The following is an 18,620-nucleotide window of genomic DNA, read 5'->3' on the forward strand; positions in this document are numbered from 1 at the left end:
GTACTGCCTGGACTATCATAGCAGCGGGATGCTGGGCTCCTCTCCCTCCCACCGTTTAATGTCCTGCCTGGACTATCATAGCAGTGGGACGCTGGGCTCCTCCCCCACCACTTTAATGTCCTGCCTGGACTATCATAGCAGCTGGAGGCTGCCTCCCCCTCATTTTATCTCACTAAAGAGTCAGTGTTTCTTATTCCTGCATTCTTTATTATTTCATCACACAAATGGGGGGACGCTGCAAAGGTAGCCCAGGAGGGTTGGGGGAGGAGGAAAGCAACGGGTGGGGTTGTTGCAGGGGCACCCCCTAGAATGGCATGCAGCTCATCATTTCTGCGGGATCTGACACGGAGCGGCTGTGCTCTCTGGTTCTCTGATACACTGGCTCTCTAGTACACTTGCCCCATATTCTAGGCAGGACTGACTCTATTTTTAGATACAACATAAAGGAGGGATTGACTCGGGGAGTCATTCCCATTTTTGTCTTTGCACCCCTGGCCGACCTCAGCGAAGGTCAGCCAGGAGTACCCATAACAGCAGCAGACGGTACAGAACGACTGATAACCGTCATCTCATCGCCAATTTACACTGGCACGGCAGACAGTACAGAATGACTGGTAATTGTCTCTGCTACCTTGCAATGGCAAATGAATGCTGCTGTTTAGCGCTGCAGTACTGCCTCTGTCAGCAGCATCCAGTACACATACGGTGACAGTGACAAAAGGCAAAACGGGCTCCATGGTTGCCATGCTATGGCGTCTGCCAGGGCAATCCAAGGAAAAAGGGTGCGAAATGATTGTCTGCCATTGCTTTTATGGAGGAAGGAATGAGTGACGACATTTACCCAGAATCACCCGCGACATTGTTTTTGCACCATCATGCTTTGGGATCTCAACCCAGAATTCCAATGGGCGGGGGTGACTGTGGGAACTATGGGATAGCTACAGGATAGCTACCCACAGTGCAATGCTCCAGAAATCGACGCTAGCCTCGGTACATGGACGCACATCACCGAATTATTGTGTTTTGTGTGGCCACGTGCACTCGACTTTATACAATCTGTTTTACAAAACCGGTTTATGTAAAATCGGAATAATCTTGTAGTGTAGACGTACCCTTAGACAAGCCTACCAGAAAACCAAAGAAGCAAATGGAAAGCCCAGGGCAGGGCCAAAAACATGCCCATTCTATGCTGAGCTGTATGCAATTCTCAGGGGGGTCCGCCATCAGTTCCCCACCCCTGTCTGTGGAGTCTGAGGTAGGGGTGGTAATCGCAGCCATGGCTGAGGATTCTGCGGATGGGGAAGATGAGGAGGAAGAGGAAGACGAGCTTACAGAGAGCACACAGCACTCCGTTCTTCCCAACAGCCAGGAGCTTTTTCTCACCCTGACGGAATTACCCTCCCAGCCCTCCCAACCCACTGTCCCACAAAATGAAGCCATGGAAGGGACCTCTGGTGAGTGTACCTTGTAAATATAAGACATGGTTTAAATGCAAGAGTTTTTTAATGATTAATTTGCCCTGAGGACTTGGGATGCATTCGCGGCCAGTACAGTTACTGTAAAAGTCTGTTAACATGTCTGGGGATGGAGCGGAAATCCTCCAGAGACATCTCCATGAAGCTCTCCTGGAGGTACTCCAAAAGCCTTCGCAGAAGGTTTCTGGGCAGGGCAGCCTCATTCTGTCTTCCATGGTAGGACACTTGACCACGCATGCATGTAGCAAGTAATCTGGTATCATTGCATGACAAAGCCTAGCTGCGTATGGTCCCGGTGATTGCTGGCATTCAAGCAACATCCGTTCTTTATCTCGCTGTGTTATCCTCAGGAGAGTGATATTGTTCATGGTAACCTGGTTGAAATTCAGGAATTTAATTAAGGGGACAGAGATGGCCATTCCTACTGGGCTGTTTGTTTGTGGCTTAAAAGAAATCCTTCCCTGCAGGTAGCCAGGTGGGGGGATGGGGAGGTGCGCAATTGGCGCTGAGCTTTTCCACGTTTGGCTAGCAGGGATCTTTCCTGCTACCAGCCACGCAGTGGGTGGGGGGAAAGGGGGGGGTTTAGCAGTGATCTTTCATGATACCAGCCACGGGGTGGTTTCTACTGCTGCACATTAACAGAAAAGAAGCAGCACTCAACGGGCTTTGCTTGCTATTTGGGAAAGAAGGGCGCTGGATAGATGAAGGCTGCAGAAGATGAAAGACAACGGCTTACCATGGCCACATGCAAGCCAAATTCTGCTGCCCAGACCTGCATCTGTGAGATCTCTAACACCAGAGCCGCAGGCACTCAATATTAAGATGCAAAATGCGACCTTGTAGTGAAATCACATGTGCTATGTAAGGTGAATAGTGTTGTTCACCGTGAAAGAGTATGACCATTGTTCTCTAAAATGTATCTTTTTAAATGCTTCTCTCCCTTTTTCCCCTCCTTGCAGTTGCAAATTTTTCAAGTCTCCCTACTCCGTCCCGAAGGCTATCTCAGATAAGGCAGCGGAAAAAAAAGACGCGAGAAGAAATGTTTTCGGAAATCATGGAAGTGACCCACAATGAAAGAGCTCATCTGAATGAGTGGAAGGACGTGGTAGCAAAGTATAGGAAAGATGCCAGTGACCATGAGGACAGGAGGGACCAACGTGAAGACAGGAGGGACGAACATGAGGACAGGAGAGACGCTTGAGAGGAGAGGAGAGATGCTCGAGAGGAGAGGTGGCGGCAGGAAGAGCAGCGGTGGCAGGATGCAAGTCTTGGGCTGCTGCACGATCAAACTGACCTGCTCCGGTGTCTGGTGGAGCTTCAGGAATGGCAGCAGGATCACAGAGTGCCGCTGCAGCCCCTGTGTAACCACCCTCCCCCCTCACCATGTTCCTTAGCCTCCTCACCCGCCAGACGAGTAAGAACTTGTGGGGGGATGCTCCATGCACCCACCCACTCCACCCCAGTGGACAGCCCAACCAAAAGGCTCTCATTATTATGAAATTTTTTGAGTGGCCTTTTCCTTCCCTACTATCCTCCTCCCAAACCCCAATCAGGCTACCTTGTCAGTTCTCTCCCTCTTTTTATAATTAAGTAATAAAGAATACAGGATTTTTCAATGAGAGTGACTTTCAAAGCTTCTCTGATGTGCACCGCTTCCTGGTGCGCTCTTCTAATCGCCCTGGTGTCTGGCTGTGCGTAGTCAGCGGCCAGGTGATTTGCCTCAGCCTCCAACCCCGCCATAAAGGTCTCCCCCTTACTCTCAGAGATTGTGGAGCACACAGCAAGCAGCAATATCAAAGGGGACATTGGTTTGGCTGAGGTCTGAGTGAGTCATTAGTGTGCGCCAGCGTGCCTCTAAACAGCCAAATGCACATTCTACCACCATCCTGCACTTGCTCAGCCTGTAGTTGAACAGCTCCTGACCACTGTCCAGGCTGCCTGTGTATGGCTTCATGAGCCATGGCACCAAGGGGTAGGCTGGGTCCCCCAGGATAACAACAGGCATTTCAACATCCCCAACTGTTGTTTTCTGGTCTGGGAAGTAATTTCCTTGCTGAAGCCGTTTAAACAGAGTAGTGTTCCTGAAGATGCGAGCGTCATGAACTCTTCCTGGCCATCCCACGAGGATGTTGGTGAAACGTCCCTTGTGATCCACCAGTGCTTGCAGCACCATTGAAAAGTACCCCTTGCGGTTTATGTACTGGGTGCCCTGGTGCTCTGCTGCCAAGATAGGGATATGGGTTCCATCTATTGCCCCCCCACAGTTAGGGAATCCCATTGCAGCAAAGCCATCCACTATGACCTGCATGTTTACCAGAGTCACAACCTTTCGTAGCAGCAGCTTAATGATTGCTTTGGCTTCTTGCATCACAGCAGCCCCCACAGTAGATTTTCCCAGTCCAAACTGATTCCCGACTGACCGGTAGCTGTCTGGCGTTGCAAGCTTCCAGAGGGATATTGCCACTCGCTTCTCAACTGTGAGGGCTGCTCTCATCTTGGTATTCTGGCGTTTCAGGGCAGGGGAAAGCAAGTCACAAAGTTCCATGAAAGTGCCATTACGCATGCGAAAGTTTCGCAGTCACTGGGAATCGTCCCACACCTGCAACACTATGCGGTCCCACCAGTCTGTGCTTGTTTCCCGGGACCAAAATCGGCGTTCAATGGCTAGAACCTGCCCCATTACCAGCAGGATCGCCAAAGCGCAGGGGCCCGCGGTTTGACAGAATTCTGTGTCCATGTCCTCATAACTCTCATCGCCGCTCTGTCGTAGCTGCCGCCTCCTCGCCTGGCTTTGCAGGTCCCGTTCAGCACTGACTGCATGAGAATGCATGAGGTGTTTTAAAACGTCCGTGATTGCTGTCCTGAGCTCAGCAGGGTCCATGCTTGCCATGGAATGGTGTCTGCACAGTTCACCCAGGAAAAAAGGCACAAAACAGTTGGCTGTTGCTGCTTTCACGGAGGGAGGCGTGAGGCTGTACCCAGAACCACCTACGACAATGTTTTTTGCCCCATCAGGCACTGGGATCTCAACCCAGAATTCCAATGGGCGGGGGAGACTGCGGGAACTATGGGATAGCTACGGGATAGCTACCCACAGGGCAACGCTCAGGAGATCGACGCTAGCCTTGGTACATGGATGCACACCGCCGAATTAATGTGCTTAGTGTGGCAGTGTGCACTTGACTTTACACAATCTTTAAAAAAAAAAGATTTCTGTAAAATCGGAATAATCCCGTAGCGTAGACATACCCTCAGAGACTCACACATGTATTTGGGCATAAGCTTTCTTGGGCTAGAGCCTACTTAATCAGATGCATGTGTTTTAGCCCACAAAAGCTTATGCCCAAATAAATGTGTTAGTCTCCAAGATGCCACAAGGACTCCTGGTTGTTAGAGCTCTGCTGGTGCCCCTCAACCCTGATCTGCAGCCCCGGCTATCCCAGCCCTCAGCTTCCCCCCCTCCCCACCTCACCAAGCCCAGTGTCCTGTCTGCCGACAGTGGCCAATGCCAGGTGCCCCAGGGGGAATGAACAGAACAGGGAATCATCAAGTGATCCATCCCCTGTCGGCCATTCCCAGCTTCTGGCAAACAGGCCAGGGACACCATTCCTGCCCAGCCTGGCTAAGAGCCTTGATGGACCTGACCTCCAGGAACTTCTCTAGGTCTTTCCTGAACCCTGTTCTACTTTTGGCCACACAACATCCCCTGGCAGCGAGTTCCACAGGTTGACTGTGCGCTGGGTGAAGAAATTCTGCCTTAGGTTTGTTTTAAACCTGCTGCCTGTTCATTTCATTGGGTGACCCTTGGCTCTTGCATTATGAGAAGGGGGGAATCACACTCCCCTGTTTGCTTTCTCTGCACCAGCCATGATTTTCTAGACCCCTGTCGTATCCCCCCCTTAGTTGTCTCTTTTCCAAGTTGAACAGTCCAAGTCCTTTTCATTTTCCCTCAAATGCAGCTGTTCCATCCCCCGCATCACCACATTGCCTTTCTCTGAACCTCTTGTGCAGCTGGCAGAGCAGGTCCCAGCTCCAGCCAAGGTCCCCTTGTCCCAAGGGAACCCCGATGAATACATTGCTGGAGCCAGCCTGGCCCCTGAGTGTTGCTATTGTTCAGACGGGTGCCATGACTCTAAGCAGGTGGGTCGTGTTCAGCCTGTTTGCAATAGGGGTGAGTTGCTGCCGGCATCAATCTCACAGGTAACATCCGTATCCCCTAGTGCAAGGGAACATCTGAGCGGTTGGACTGGGAGCCTCTGTGACTCTGTCACTCACCAGGCAGGAGAGAGACACTAACCAGTGTGATGTGCTGGCTCCAGTGGGAGGTGTCACATCCTGCCCCAAGGGGAAGGGCCCATCGACACCTACTGTGCCCCCCATGAAGCTGAGTCATGCAAATGGTTTCCTCCCATCAGCTGAGTTTGCAGCTGTCAAGGTATTTTTTTCCCCAGTTTGAACTTTAGCGTCCAAAAGTGGGGACCTGCATGGACCCTTCTAAGCTTAATTCCTAGCTTAGATCTGATAGCACTGCCACCAGCCAAAATATAGTGTTTGGCACACTTTCTGTTCCCCCAAAACCTTCCCTGGGGAACCCAAGACCCAAACCCCTTGGGTCTTAAAACCAGGAGAAATAAAACATCCCCCCTCCTTTCCCCTCCCTGGGTTACCCTGAGAGACTACACTGATCCAAGCTCCTTGGATCTTAAAACAGAGAGGAATTAGCCTTCCCCCCACCAATCCCCTGGTGAGTTCAGACCCAATCCCCTTGGGTCTTAAACAAGGGGGAAAAATCATTCAGGTTCCTAAAAAAGAAAGCTTTTAATTAAAGAAAGAAAAAAGTGAAAATTTTTTCTGTAAAATCAGGATGGAAAATGTTTACAGGGTATTCAGATCCCTATAGCCTAGAGGGACTCCCTCCCCCTAGCCTGAGATTCAAAATTACAGCAAACAGAGGTAAAAATCCTTCCAGCAAAATACACATTCACAAGTTAAGAAAACAAACATAAGACTAATCCACCTTTTCTAGCTAGTACTTACTATTTTGACCATGAGAGACTGTTTCAGAAAGATTGGAGACAGATCTGGTTGCACGTCTGGCCCCCCTTAGCTCCAGGGGAGAACAAAGAACAAAACAAACAGCACAAAGACTTCCCCCCACCAAGATTTGAAAGTATCTTGTCCCCCCATTGGTCCTCTGGTCAGGTGTCAGCCAGGTTCACTGAGCTTCTTAACCCTTTACAGGTAAAAGAGACATTAACCCTTAACTATCTGTTTATGACAGCAGCTCAGAGCACATGGGGGACGGGGGATAAAACCCCCAGACTGAGGGAAATGATGACGCTCGGCTTGGACTCTGGAGGGGCAGGTTTCTAGGCAGAAGCAAGAGATCCCCAGTGCTCAGCCTGGGTCAGCCCAAAAGGACGTATGGAGCTTGCATGTGATAGACACTTCTATTCCCTTTGGAAACTTGTGACTGTAACTCCAGTGTGTATCTGTGGTTCCCTGCTGAGCCTCGCCAAGAACCCTCCTGTTTCCTTTCCCCATGCTGGGGCAGGGGGCTGGAGGAGGCCGGGAGGAGGGGCGGGCGGGGCCCTGGGGGTGGGGAGGCCGGGGAGGAGGGGCGGGCGGGGCCCGGGGAGGCCGGCGAGGAGGGGCGGGGGGGGGGCCCGGGATGGGGAGGCCGGCGAGGAGGGGCGGGCGGGGCTCTGGGGGTGGGGAGGCCGGCGGGCGGGGCCCGGGGAGGCCGGCGAGGAGGGGCGGGGGGCCGGGCCCAGCCCGTTCCGGGCGCTCGGCCTCGCCGTGGCCTTGCGGGGCGGGCCCGGCCCGTCGGGGATTTAAGGGGCGAGCCGGGCGCCGGCTGCGCAGCGAGCCCCGCGGACCCTCCGTGCGCCCCGCCATGGGCCCGCCGAGCCAGCTCTGGAAGCGGCCCGCCCAGCGCCGCCTCTGCCGCTGCCTCCCGTCGGGGGCCGCCCGCAGCTCCACGGCCCCGGCCCCGGCCCCGGCCCCCGCCGCCGCCCGGCCGCTGCCCTACGAAGCCATCCCGCGCAGCGGCCGCAACGCCTGGCTCAGCCTGTACCGCCTGTGGCGGAGCAACAGCTTCCAGCGCCTCCACCTGGCCATGCAGCGCAACTTCCAGCGCCTCGGGCCCATCTACAGGTGCGGCCCGCGGGCCGCCGGACTCCTGGGTTCTGGGGCGGGGCGGGCGGGGCGGGGCGGCGCCCTCCCGGCCGCTGCTCAGGGAGCGCTCGCGGGTTACCTCCGCTCCAAGCAGCGCCCTGCCCGCTTGAAGGGGACCTGGGCCCGCCCCCGGCCGGCTGGCCCTGCTAGTGCGGCTGAGACCCCATCGTGGGTGTCCGCCGGCCCCGCTGGATCAGCCCTTTGCGGGGGCCTCCAGGGTGCCCTGCCCGGGATCTAAACGCAGCTGCTGCTCCGGGAGCGAAGGATCGGCCCGGGGCTGGTCCCCGGCCGGAGCAGGGCTGTGAGACCGGGCTCACTGGGCCGGGAGGCACCAGACTGATCCGTGCCCTTGGAGATGACGAAGCTCTGTCAGCCCCTCTGTGCCCCCAGGTTCAAGGCTGCATTTCCCTCCAGCTTTCCTGGGTTCCCCCCTCTGCTCCTGCTGGTTGAAGTGTCCCCACGGAGGGGGCTCCCAGCACTCCCTTCCAGAGGCACCAGGCCCTCTTCCATTCAGAGCCATGGGCATGACATGCCAACCCCTGGAACTCCCTGCAGCAGGAGGTCAGAGTCAGACACCCACAGGATAAACCCACAGCCATCTGTCTCTGGAGACAGGGGGAACAATCAACTCTCATGCTTCAGGGCCTGAGCTGGCAGCTGCTGGGATCAGGAGGCAGAGCACTACCCAGCAGTGCCGGGAATCCTTTGCTCTGTGCAATGCTCCCGGAGCTTGGGAAGAGGCAAGGAGGGGCTGGCAGAGGATTGGTCCATCTCTATGGCACTTGCCCGCAGGCTCTGGGTGGCACAGGCTCTGCCTGCACATAGAAGCTCCTTTACCAGGAGAAGCACTAAGCCCAGCTCAGCAGCTGCTGGCCCCCGAGAGCCTTGGGGAATCTGTCACAGTCACTAGCTCCACTGCTTTACCCTGGGGGAGGCCCCTGCCCAGGCCATATCCCAGCACAGCCGGGCACCTGCCCACCCAGTGCCTGGCCCCGGGGGAGTGTGCCGAGCCCTGTGGGGAGAAGGACGCTCTGGAACAGGCTGCATCTGGAACAAGGGACCCGGACCCCAGGGGAACCCACGTGGGGCCTCAGGCTGTGACTGGCACTAGGCCTGGCAGCTGGGTTAGGGAGTGACCCCCTCCCCAGCTCTTTGGGAGTGACTCCCACCCTGGTGCCCACGGGGGCTGGGGCAGGACCAGCAGCTGGGAGAGGGGTGGGAATTCCAGCTGGCTGGATTTTCAATCCCGAAGGCCTCCTGCCCCGAAGCAGGGAGAGGAGACCCCACCCTGGCTGGCTCTGGGGAGAGCTGCCCAGGGCTGTGCTCAGGCCCCTCGGACCCAGGGAGGCGTGTGACCTGCTCCTCTCCCAAAGGCCCTGCTCACAGGGATGGGGCAGCTGGGGCCTGGGCTGTGCCAACCTCAGAGCACCCGCTGCCAGGGCTCAGTCTGGGCTCACCGGGCTGGGGGATGGGCAGCAGGGGCCGAGCTGAGGCCAGGGCTTTTCCCCACAGGGAGACCATAGGCACCTACAACTGTGTCAACGTGCTGCTGCCCCGAGACGCGGCCCAGCTCTTCCAGTCGGAGGGGATCTTCCCGCGGCGCATGGGCATCGAGTCCTGGATCGCCCACCGCCAGATTCGCAACCACAAGTGCGGCATCTTCCTGCTGTAAGGGCTGCCGCTCGGCTGGGGGCGGGCTGGGACGTTGGGGAGGGGAGGGGCAGGGCATGAGATGCAGGACAGAGGGAGGATGGTGTGATGAAGTGGGACTGTTTTTAATGTTTCCCCTAAATACTGGGGTGGGGGGGCTCAGTTCCTGGCCGACCCTCTGTCTCCTGACAACTAATGACCAGGCCCTTCCCCCTGCAAGGGGATGCTAAAGGTGTGGGAGACAGAGAGATCAGGTGACCTCCTGGCCCAGGAAAGAGACAAAGGCCAGAGAGGAGGGGCTGGAGAGGATTTCAGTCTGGAGCTGGCTGGGGATGGGGAGTGAGGGCAGACATGGAGGTCGGGCTCACTGCCCCCCAGAATGGACCAGCTGAGGGGTCTGGTTCTCTGTACCCACAACTCTGTTTTAGACCCTGTTCCTGTCATCGAATAAACCTCTGTTTTCCTGGCTGGCTGAGAGTCACGTCTGACTGCAAAGTGGGGGGTGCAGGACCCGGTGGCTTCCCCAGGACCCCGCTGGGGCGGGCTCACTGTGGGAAGCGCACGGAGGGGCAGAGGATGCTGAATGCTCCAAGGAGAGACCCAGGAGGTGAAGTCGTGTGAGCTTCTTGCCCTGAACAAGCCTGCTCCTAGGGAGAGGAGGCTCCCCAAAGTCCTGCCTGGCTTGGTGGGGAGCAGTTCCAGAGCATTGTGATAGAGGGCAGGGACAAGGCCTGGGGCAGGAGGAGAGGAAACGGGGTGAAAGGAATGGAGGAGGCCAGGGATAGAAGCACGGGAGGGGTAGACCCGGCCCAGGGGAATTTTTCATCCCCCTGGGCATCGCCCATGAGCTAGGATCTGCTTAAGTGAGAACGGAGCCAGTGACTGGCCACAGCCATGCGGGGGTGCTCCGCTCCCTGGAGCCAGGTGGCATGTCCTGGCTCTGGCAGTAACTGTGCTCCCATGGGTGCCCCTTTGCTGCAGACGGTGGGGGCCAGGCGCTCAGCGATCACCCCCAGTCCCTCCTGCCCCCGGAGCTGACGGGGAATCTCCCGAGGCTGGGGGCAGTGCAGGGATGATGACACACATGCTGGGCAGTTCTGATGCCCCCAGCAGAGGGCAGTGTCACTTGCTGGCTCTCCTGCCCACAGGAATGGGGAGGAATGGCGCTCGGACCGCCTGATCCTCAACAAGGAGGTGATCAGCCCTGCGGGCACCCGGAAATTCCTGCCCTTCCTCAACGCCGTGGCCCAGGACTTTGTCACCCTCATGCACCGGCGCATCAGCAAGAATACGCGCCGCTCGCTCACCATCGACCTCTATGGTGACCTGTTCCGCTTCACCTTGGAGGGTAGGTGGGGGCGGGGAGCTGCGGGTCCTCGCCCCAGGGCCCTGGGGGTCGTGGCATCAGAGCAATGCTCTGGGGGAGCTGCAAAGCCCTGCCCCTGTGGGGTCGCCACTGCTGCCCCCTGCTGGGCTCTGCCTGGCTTGTCCCTGGGTCCAGGCTTGCTGGTGGGGACGAAGCTGGGACCAGGAGGGCTGCGTCCCCACATCCTACTCCATTTAGACAAGCCAGGCCCAGGGACCCCTAGCAAACTGCCCCCGCACCAGGCAAAGGTCGGTGTGAGCTCTCCTCTGCCCCAGCCACGGCCCTGCCTGCCTCCCATAGCCCAGCCAGATGGACACAGCTGTTGATGGCCCCCTCGTGAACCAGGGCAGGTCAGCCCAGCCCCCTGGCAGCTCTCTGACATGGTGTTGGTGCGGAGGGGCCCTGAACACGCTGGCGGGGAGCCAAGGGACAATCGGGGAAGAGGGAGTGGCCTAGCGCTTACCCTCCCCATCCAGGACACCTGGGTTCGATTCCTGGCTCTGCTCTGCCATGCTGCATGCGTGGGGGCAGGTTGATCCCGGCCCCCGAGCTGTACATGGTGATGCTGATCCATTCACGGTTCCCCTCCCTCCGGCCAGCAAGCAGCTACGCCCTGTACGGGGAGCGCCTGGGGCTCCTGGAGGAAAGCCCCAACGCGGAGTCACAGAGGTTTATCAGCGCCGTGGAGACCATGCTGCGGACCACCTTGCCGCTGCTCTTCATCCCCCCGGGCCTCATGCGCTGGGTCAACACCAAGCTGTGGAGGGACCACATCGAGGCCTGGGACACCATCTTCAAGCATGGTGAGCCCGGGGGCAGAGGGCACCACCGCCATACGAAGGAGTGGGGCATCCCGACAGGGTCTCCTGCAACAGGCCTCAGGGTGCTGTGGCAGGGGATGCTCTCCTGGGGATGTCTGGCCCTTCCCTGCACAGCCACACGCGGTACAGGTTGGCATGTCGCCTCTTAGCAATGAGCTCGCACTCCAGGCCACACAGCCCCGTCCCCGCGCAGTGCCAGGGCTGGAGCAATGAAAGACTCCCCCGCAGCGCTCCCTGCAGCAGGCAGGATTTTCCTTGCGGGACTGCCCAGGATCTGCCCACCTGAGATGTAACCAGCTCCCAGCAGCAAAACAACTGCAAGCCCATCTCCAAAGCACCCCCCTGAGTCCGGCTGTCCTGCAGCTGCAGGAGCACCATGGGGCTTGCATGTCACCACCTCTAGCAAACTCCCCATGGCCCCTTGCTCCCCAACACTCTTCCTCCTTCCTGGGGCAGAAATGGCCAGTGGGGAGAGCCTCAGAGCTTGAGCAAGGACTTCTGGGTTCCATTCCTTGTTCTGCGAGATTGGTGGGGGCGCACTGGGAGCCAGGACTCCTGGGGCTCTGGAGTTGTGGGATTCTAGACACTTGCCCTCTCAGTTCCCCTGCTCTAAAGGGAGAAGCCCTCATTTTCCTCAGGGTTTCTGAGGCTCTGGAGGCTGGTCCTGGCCTGCTCTGCTCCCCTGGGGCTCTGGTTTGTTTCCTGCCTTGGGGCTGGGCTGAGGGGGGATTGGGACCCCGGCTGGGAGGAGTCGCTCACTGCCCCGTGCTCGTCCCCCAGCTGATAAGTGTATCCAGAACATCTACCAGGAGTTCTGCCTGGGGCAGCCCCGGAAGTATTCGGGGATCATGGCGGAGCTGCTCATGCAGGCGGAGCTGCCGCTGGACTCCATCAAGGCCAACATCACGGAGTTCACCGCAGGCGGCGTGGACACTGTGAGTGCCTGGCGCCCTCCCCTCTGGCAGGCTGGTGCAACCCCAGGCCAGCTCCCTGGCAGTGCCACGGTTGGGGAGTGCAGGCAGCCCAGCCCACCCTCCCAGAGCACTGGGCCTTCGCTGGCCTGGGCCCCGGCTCACAGCTCCTGGGCATCCCAGTGCTCACAGCTGCAGCCAGCTGCTCCTGAGCGATGGGGCTCCCGCTTGGGGCCCTGAGGAGAAGGTCCCTGTGGAACTGAGGGGGGATTCCCGCCTTGCCACAGGACCCCACAGGGTTCCTGAGCTACCTATGGACAGGAACTTGTTCCTTATCGCCACCTCTGGGGCTCTAGTCCTCCTTCTAGGTTCAATTCCCGTGGGTCCCTGTTGGCTTCATCCCTGCTCAGGTCTGGGACTCGCCTGGGAGAGAACAGCCTGTTAGTGAGGACCCTGGTGTACTTCCCAGTCAGCTTGGCGAGGGCACCAGCAGGGCTGCGTCGAGGTGGGCAGGGCAGGCCTCAGCCCTGGGGTGGGCTGGTTAGAGACTCTCACGAGCAGCCAGCACAGCAGTGACTAAATCCTGGGGGCCCTGGAGAAACCAGAGACCGGCTTGGGGAACAACACTAGACTCAGGCCAGAGACCTGCAGCTAGTACTCATGGGGGAGGGGGTGAACCAGATCCCCAGGGGGAGGGAGCAGGAATGGCTGAGGGACCAAGGGGGCAGCAAAGAGGCCCTGATTCAGCAATGGGGCACAGCATGTCTGGGGGTTGCATAGGCAGAGAGCTCCCCTCAGTGGGGCCCTGCAGGGTCCCCACCCAACTCAGGGTACCTGGATCCTGCACGGAAGTGGCCATGCTGGAGGATGCTCATGGGAGAGCTGGAGGAGCCAGGGGGAAGCACCTACATGAATGAGTCTGTTGTGACCAAGGGGGGTTGAACCCCATGAAGGGAGTGGGGTGATTTGGAGGGAACAGGTCTAGAGTGCAGAGAATGGGGCAGGAGGGCAGAGCAGAGGAAGGTTGAGGTTGCATCTCTGAGAACACAACTCAGACCAACCAGGCTGGGGATGTTTCAGTGGCTGATAACTCTGGGTTGGCCAGCGCAGCTGCGACCCTCCCACCCGGGCCCCTGGGGCGGCCAGTGAGACACCTCTGTGGCTGTGCCCAGCATGCTGTGCCCCCGGGTTAGGCGTGGGAGTGGGCCGGCTCTGACTGTCCCCTCTGGCCCAGACTGCCATGCCCCTGCTCTTCACCCTCTTCGAGCTGGCCCGCAACCCCAGCGTCCAGACGGCCATTCGCCGGGAGATCGCCGAGGCCGAGTCGCAGGGGCCAAGGGAGCTCTCCAAGGTGCTGAACTCCATGCCCCTGCTCAAGAGCGCCCTCAAGGAGACCCTGAGGTGAGGGCCGAGGGCACAAGGGCCCATGCGGAGCTGCCCCTGAAGGAGTGGGGGAAATGGGGGTGGACTTCGCTGCCTGGGGCTCCAAGGGCAACTGCTCCATCCGGCCAGGAATTGGGGCTGAGCTAAAACGCCTGTCTGTGCCTGCGCATCGGTCCGGGGATGCTGGGAATGTGACTTTCCGGGCGCTGGACTTGGGGGGTGGGTGGAAGCTCAGCCCAGCGGCCCCTACAGCAGTGGGGTCTGGCCAGGCGTGAGCCAGGAGAGGCTGTGGGCGTGGCAGACACTGCGTGGCACAGATGGCTGGTGGGTGAGGAGGGCAGCCACAAGCAGGGAATGCTGGCTCCATGGGGTTCAAAGCTCAGCAGCAGCGGTGGGTGAATGAAGGGCAGCGGAGGTGACATGGGGTCCCCTGGGGTCATTTGGCCTGAGCTGTGTCAGGCCGGCTGTCTGGATGGTGACGAGGGGGGTGAAGGGGACGGCCAGCTCAGAGCATGCCTCTGTTGGCAGGCTCTACCCTGTGGGCATAACGGTCCAGCGCTACCCAACCAAAGACGTGGTGCTCCAGAACTACTGCGTGCCGGCTGGGGTGAGTCCCTGCTCCTCTGCCCCCAACCCCATTCTCTGCAGCCGGGAAGTGCCCCCAGGACTGGGGAGCGCTCACTGGCCCGGGGGTCAGGCTAGCTGCTCAGACGCCCATGCAAATCACAAAGCGGGAGCTCCTACTCTGTGCTTAGAAGAGCGTTGGGGGGTCTGGAAGGGAACATCACACCCCAGGCCCCATCCACAGCACTGCACAACTGCCCCGGCACACAATGAGCTTCTCACTCTGCCCCCTGAAGCCGCAGGGAGCAGCTGCGACTGGGCACCGAACTGCCCCACAGCATGTGCAGGGCACAGCAGGGGACCAAGCCCTTCGGCATCAGTATTTCCTGATTTGCCACAAAATATCCTGGGGTTTGATAAAACCACTATTCACATTTTACCCATTTTTTTAACCTAAATGATGACTTTTTTGGGACCCAGTATTTCACAGGGGAAGCAGACGGGGCCAAGCTGAAGGGCTGGCGGGGTCAACAGGGGGCTCTCTCTGCTGGGGAAGCCAGTACTCTTGGGGTGCAGCCTTCTGACCCCCTCCACCTTCCTTGCCCAGTGGGGGAGTGAGACAGGCAGGGAGGGGAAGCTCTCTCAACAGCTGCAGGGCATTTACCCTCCCCCACTCCCTCCCCCGGCTGCTCTTTGTTTTCGGGTTTCCCTGGTACTTTGCAGGGAAATGAGAGAACTCCAACCCCAGAGGCCTCATGGCCACAAGGGGCCTGGTCTGCATCAGCGCGGGCTGGGGGGGGAGGTCACCGCCTGACTTTGGTTGGACAAAGAAGCAGCTGTTGAAACAATGGCAGTATAAACCGATCAGCTCTCCTTATGCAAGCGAGCTTACATCTGATTGGGGGAGCCACCCCAGTCTGTACGTCTCCACTCTGCTGCCCCACAGACCCTGTGCCAGGTGGGGCTGTATGCCATGGGCCGGAGCCCCGAGGTGTTCAGCAACCCCGAGTGCTACGACCCCCTGCGCTGGCTGAGCAAGGAGGATAACAGCTTCAAGGCCCTGGCCTTTGGCTTCGGGGCCCGGCAGTGCATTGGCCGCCGCTTGGCAGAGACCGAAATGATGCTGTTCCTCATGCATGTGAGTTGGGGAGCAGCTATGGGGAGAGGTGGCAGGGCAGAAAGCCAGGCAGGTTGGGGGCAGGCCCATGGGGGGGCAGGCCTGGGGCTGGCCCGAGGCCAGGGGGCTCTCACTGTACGTTGGCCAAACTTTACACAACTCAATTTGTTTGTTGGTACTTCAAGAAAAGGAGAAAGTATTTGTCACTCTGTGACCTTCCCACACAGCTTGGCCACCGTCCCTCAACCCCAGCCCACTGTCCCCTGCTATCCCAGCCCTGGGCTCCCATCAGCTCTGCACTGTGTGCCTCAGGCCTGACTCCCACCCCCCTTACCTGTTCCCGGGCTCCCCACTGCTCTGCTCCTTAGCCCACAGCCAGGTTATTCAGGAGCTTGGATTCTTCTTCCATCTGACCTGGACAGAGCAGGGCACACAGCCCTTTCAGCCCCTGAGTCAGGAGTGATGGGCAGAAAGGAGCCAGTAAATGCCCCTGAGCGATCCCCTCCCAGCCCCACACCCTGCACAGCTGGGTCTCCCATCCCCCCACGCCACAGCCCAGCCCGCCCCTGCTGAGTCTCAGACTCGCTGGCCAAATCCCAGCCCCAGCTGCCCCAATGTCACACCTGCTGCCCGTCCCGTCTCCTTTCAGGTCCTGCGGAACTTCCGGATCGACACGGTGTCCAAGGCAGATATTAAAACCGTCTTTGGGTTCATCCTCATGCCGGAAAAGCCGCCTCTGCTCACGTTTCGGCCCATCGACTGAGCCGCTCACCCCTGCTCCCCGCCTGCTCCTTCCGCACCCTGGGCATGGTGGACGGGAGGAGGAATCCAGCAGCAGGGGAGGGGAGGGGGGCTGTGCTAGCGAGACAGATGCCCCTCCAAGGCAGGGCATCTAGCTGGCAGCTCCCCCCCCCCCGGAACATGCCAGGGCAGCCTGGTACAGAGAACAGCCACCCCCGCCTTGTAACACAGAAGTAGGTGCAGACCCCATAGCCTAGGGGTCCACCCATAGATCCCAGCTGCATGCTGGGATTTGTAGTCTATGGGCTACAGAACGTGGGAGGAGGGTGGCCTGGGGCCACAGATCAGCCACCTCTGTCCTAAGGGCAGCCAGTGCCCGTTTGCCCTTCTGTTGCCAGGGGAAGGGCTCTCCTTCTCCGGTTCCAGCGCGGGCAGGAGACCCCACCAGCGGGTGGAACCATAAAGCCATGGGACGGGGCGGGAGGAGGAGGCAGGTTCTGTTGGGAGAGGAGGATGCAGAGGTGCCAGCTCCCGAATTTCTCTTATTCAAATACGTGGCCATCCCTCACTTCATGTCAGTGGGCTGAAGCCAGCAAGCTGGCCACCCTTTCCCTCTAGTCCAGCTGGATGTGGGAGGGAGGCTGCCCTTAATAAAGATGGCTGCCAACTCCCACGTGTCTTGTATGAGGTTGAAGCTGTGCCACAGGCAACGTGGGTCGGGGCTGGACGGGACACAGGGACTGTGAGCAGCAGCAGAGACCCTGGGAAACGGGGAGGAGGAAGATGCAGATTTGCGGGGTGCAGGGGATGTTGAGTGCAAGTGGGAGGCTGAAGGGTACAGGGGTAGCGGAGGGAAGCTAGGGGGAGGTGCAGGGGGGATGGGAGGGAGGCTGAGGGGTGCAGGGGAGGTGGGGGGAGGGAGGGAGGCTGGAGGCTTCAGGGGAGGTGGGGGCAGAGGGGCTGAGAGGGAGGCTGAGGGGTGCAGGGGAGATGGGAGAGGGAGGCTCAGGGGAGGTGCAGGGAGTGGGAGGGAGGCTGGGGGCTGCAGGGGCTGTGGGGGATGGGAGGGAGGCTGGGGGCTTCAGGGGAGGTGGGGCAGGGGGCTGAGAGGGAGGCTGAGGGGTGCAGGGGAGATGGGGGAGGGAGGCTCAGGGGAGGTGCAGGGAATGGGAGGGAGGCTGGGGGCTGCAGGAGAGGTGGGGGCAGGGGGGAGGTGCAGGTGACAGTAAAGGGGGGGAATGGAGGGGATCAGATATCAGCTCCCCCAGCCTGCGTGTGGGGAGGAAGGGGCGTCTCCTCCGAGCAGCCAGGGAAAGGCCATGTTACACCATCAGCAGCTCTCACTAACTGATCTTGAGCCCTGTGATTTACTGCCTGCAGGAGGCACTGTCATGAAGTCATGATTCGCACCCAGGACTTTCAGGGCTGGCCAGGCAGGCTGAGCTCTGGGCGAGAGCAGCAGGGCTGAGGACGCAGCCCTACCCTCCCATGAGCCCTGTCCAGGTGTGACCCTATAGCAGAGAGAGGCACCTGGAAGCGGGGGTCGGGGCTGCTGAGGCCCACCCACAGAGGAGCCCCGGGGCAGCAGGAAGCAGAGAAGTGAAGACTGTGCTTGGAAGTGGCTGGTTGCCCCCAGGTCGGGGGTGAGGGAGTCTCCAGCCGAGAGAGACGCCTGGAGCAGTGTGTGCATTGAAATTTGATATTTCAGCCCAAAATTCTCACCGGCTGCCCAGCAGAGGAGTGGAGGGGAGTTAAAAAGGCAAAAGACAGACCCCAAACATCACTGGATGCTGTTAAGTCACGATTTTTTGGGCCAAGCTCCTGATTTGTGAGGATCAGACTCATGGTTTTTGATCGCTGGGGGCTGGTGGTTCTGATGCAAGGCGCAGCCCTCGTCCTGCTGCCCCGTCTCAGGCCGTGCGAACACTCTGGGCTGTAGGGCACGGGTCCCCAAACGTCTCAAGGCCTCGCCCTCCCTCACCCGGCCGCCCCGGTGCCACAGCCCCTGGGGGAGGGGCATGGATGCAGGGAAGGGGGCTGAGGCTGGGGCTGCAGCTGGAGCTGGGAACAGAGCCAAGGCTGGGAGCATGATTGGGGTCAGGGCTGGAGCGGAGCTGGGAGTGGAGCAGGGCTGGGTGGTGCTCCCTTCACACGCTCCATGGGGGCTGGCGAGGCCCCCGCTGCACCCGCCCCCCGCGAGCATTTCTCTGCGCTCCGTGAGGGGCTCACCCACAGTTTAGGGACGTATGCTGTAGAGCAGGTGACAGCCTGAACCCCGGTGGCCAATGCTGCCAGCCCTCTCCCTGCTCGGCTGCAGCATCACTTCTGTCCTGGGCCTCTGCTGCCTGCACCAGGCAGTTATCTGCTATCCTGAGGCTGTAATGGAAGGATTTTCTCCCTTTGTTAAACTGATCA

The 18,620-nt window shown here is 59.2% G+C and overlaps 1 protein-coding gene across 1 annotated transcript; it reads left to right on the top strand.

Moving 5' to 3' along the window:
• The first annotated feature begins 7,371 nt into the window (after positions 1–7,371).
• Positions 7,372–16,873, top strand: LOC127044467 (cytochrome P450 11B, mitochondrial-like). Its single transcript, XM_050939393.1, has 9 exons — positions 7,372–7,631; positions 9,165–9,320; positions 10,451–10,650; positions 11,268–11,471; positions 12,270–12,424; positions 13,635–13,801; positions 14,312–14,390; positions 15,294–15,485; positions 16,114–16,873. The coding sequence occupies exons 1-9, from the start codon at positions 7,372–7,374 to the stop codon at positions 16,225–16,227; spliced, it is 1,527 nt and encodes a 508-aa protein (XP_050795350.1). The 3' UTR covers positions 16,228–16,873.
• The last annotated feature ends 1,747 nt before the right edge of the window (positions 16,874–18,620 follow it).

This window comes from Gopherus flavomarginatus, chromosome 2, assembly GCF_025201925.1.
Source record: "Gopherus flavomarginatus isolate rGopFla2 chromosome 2, rGopFla2.mat.asm, whole genome shotgun sequence".
In the NCBI taxonomy this organism is placed as follows: Eukaryota; Metazoa; Chordata; order Testudines; family Testudinidae; genus Gopherus; species Gopherus flavomarginatus.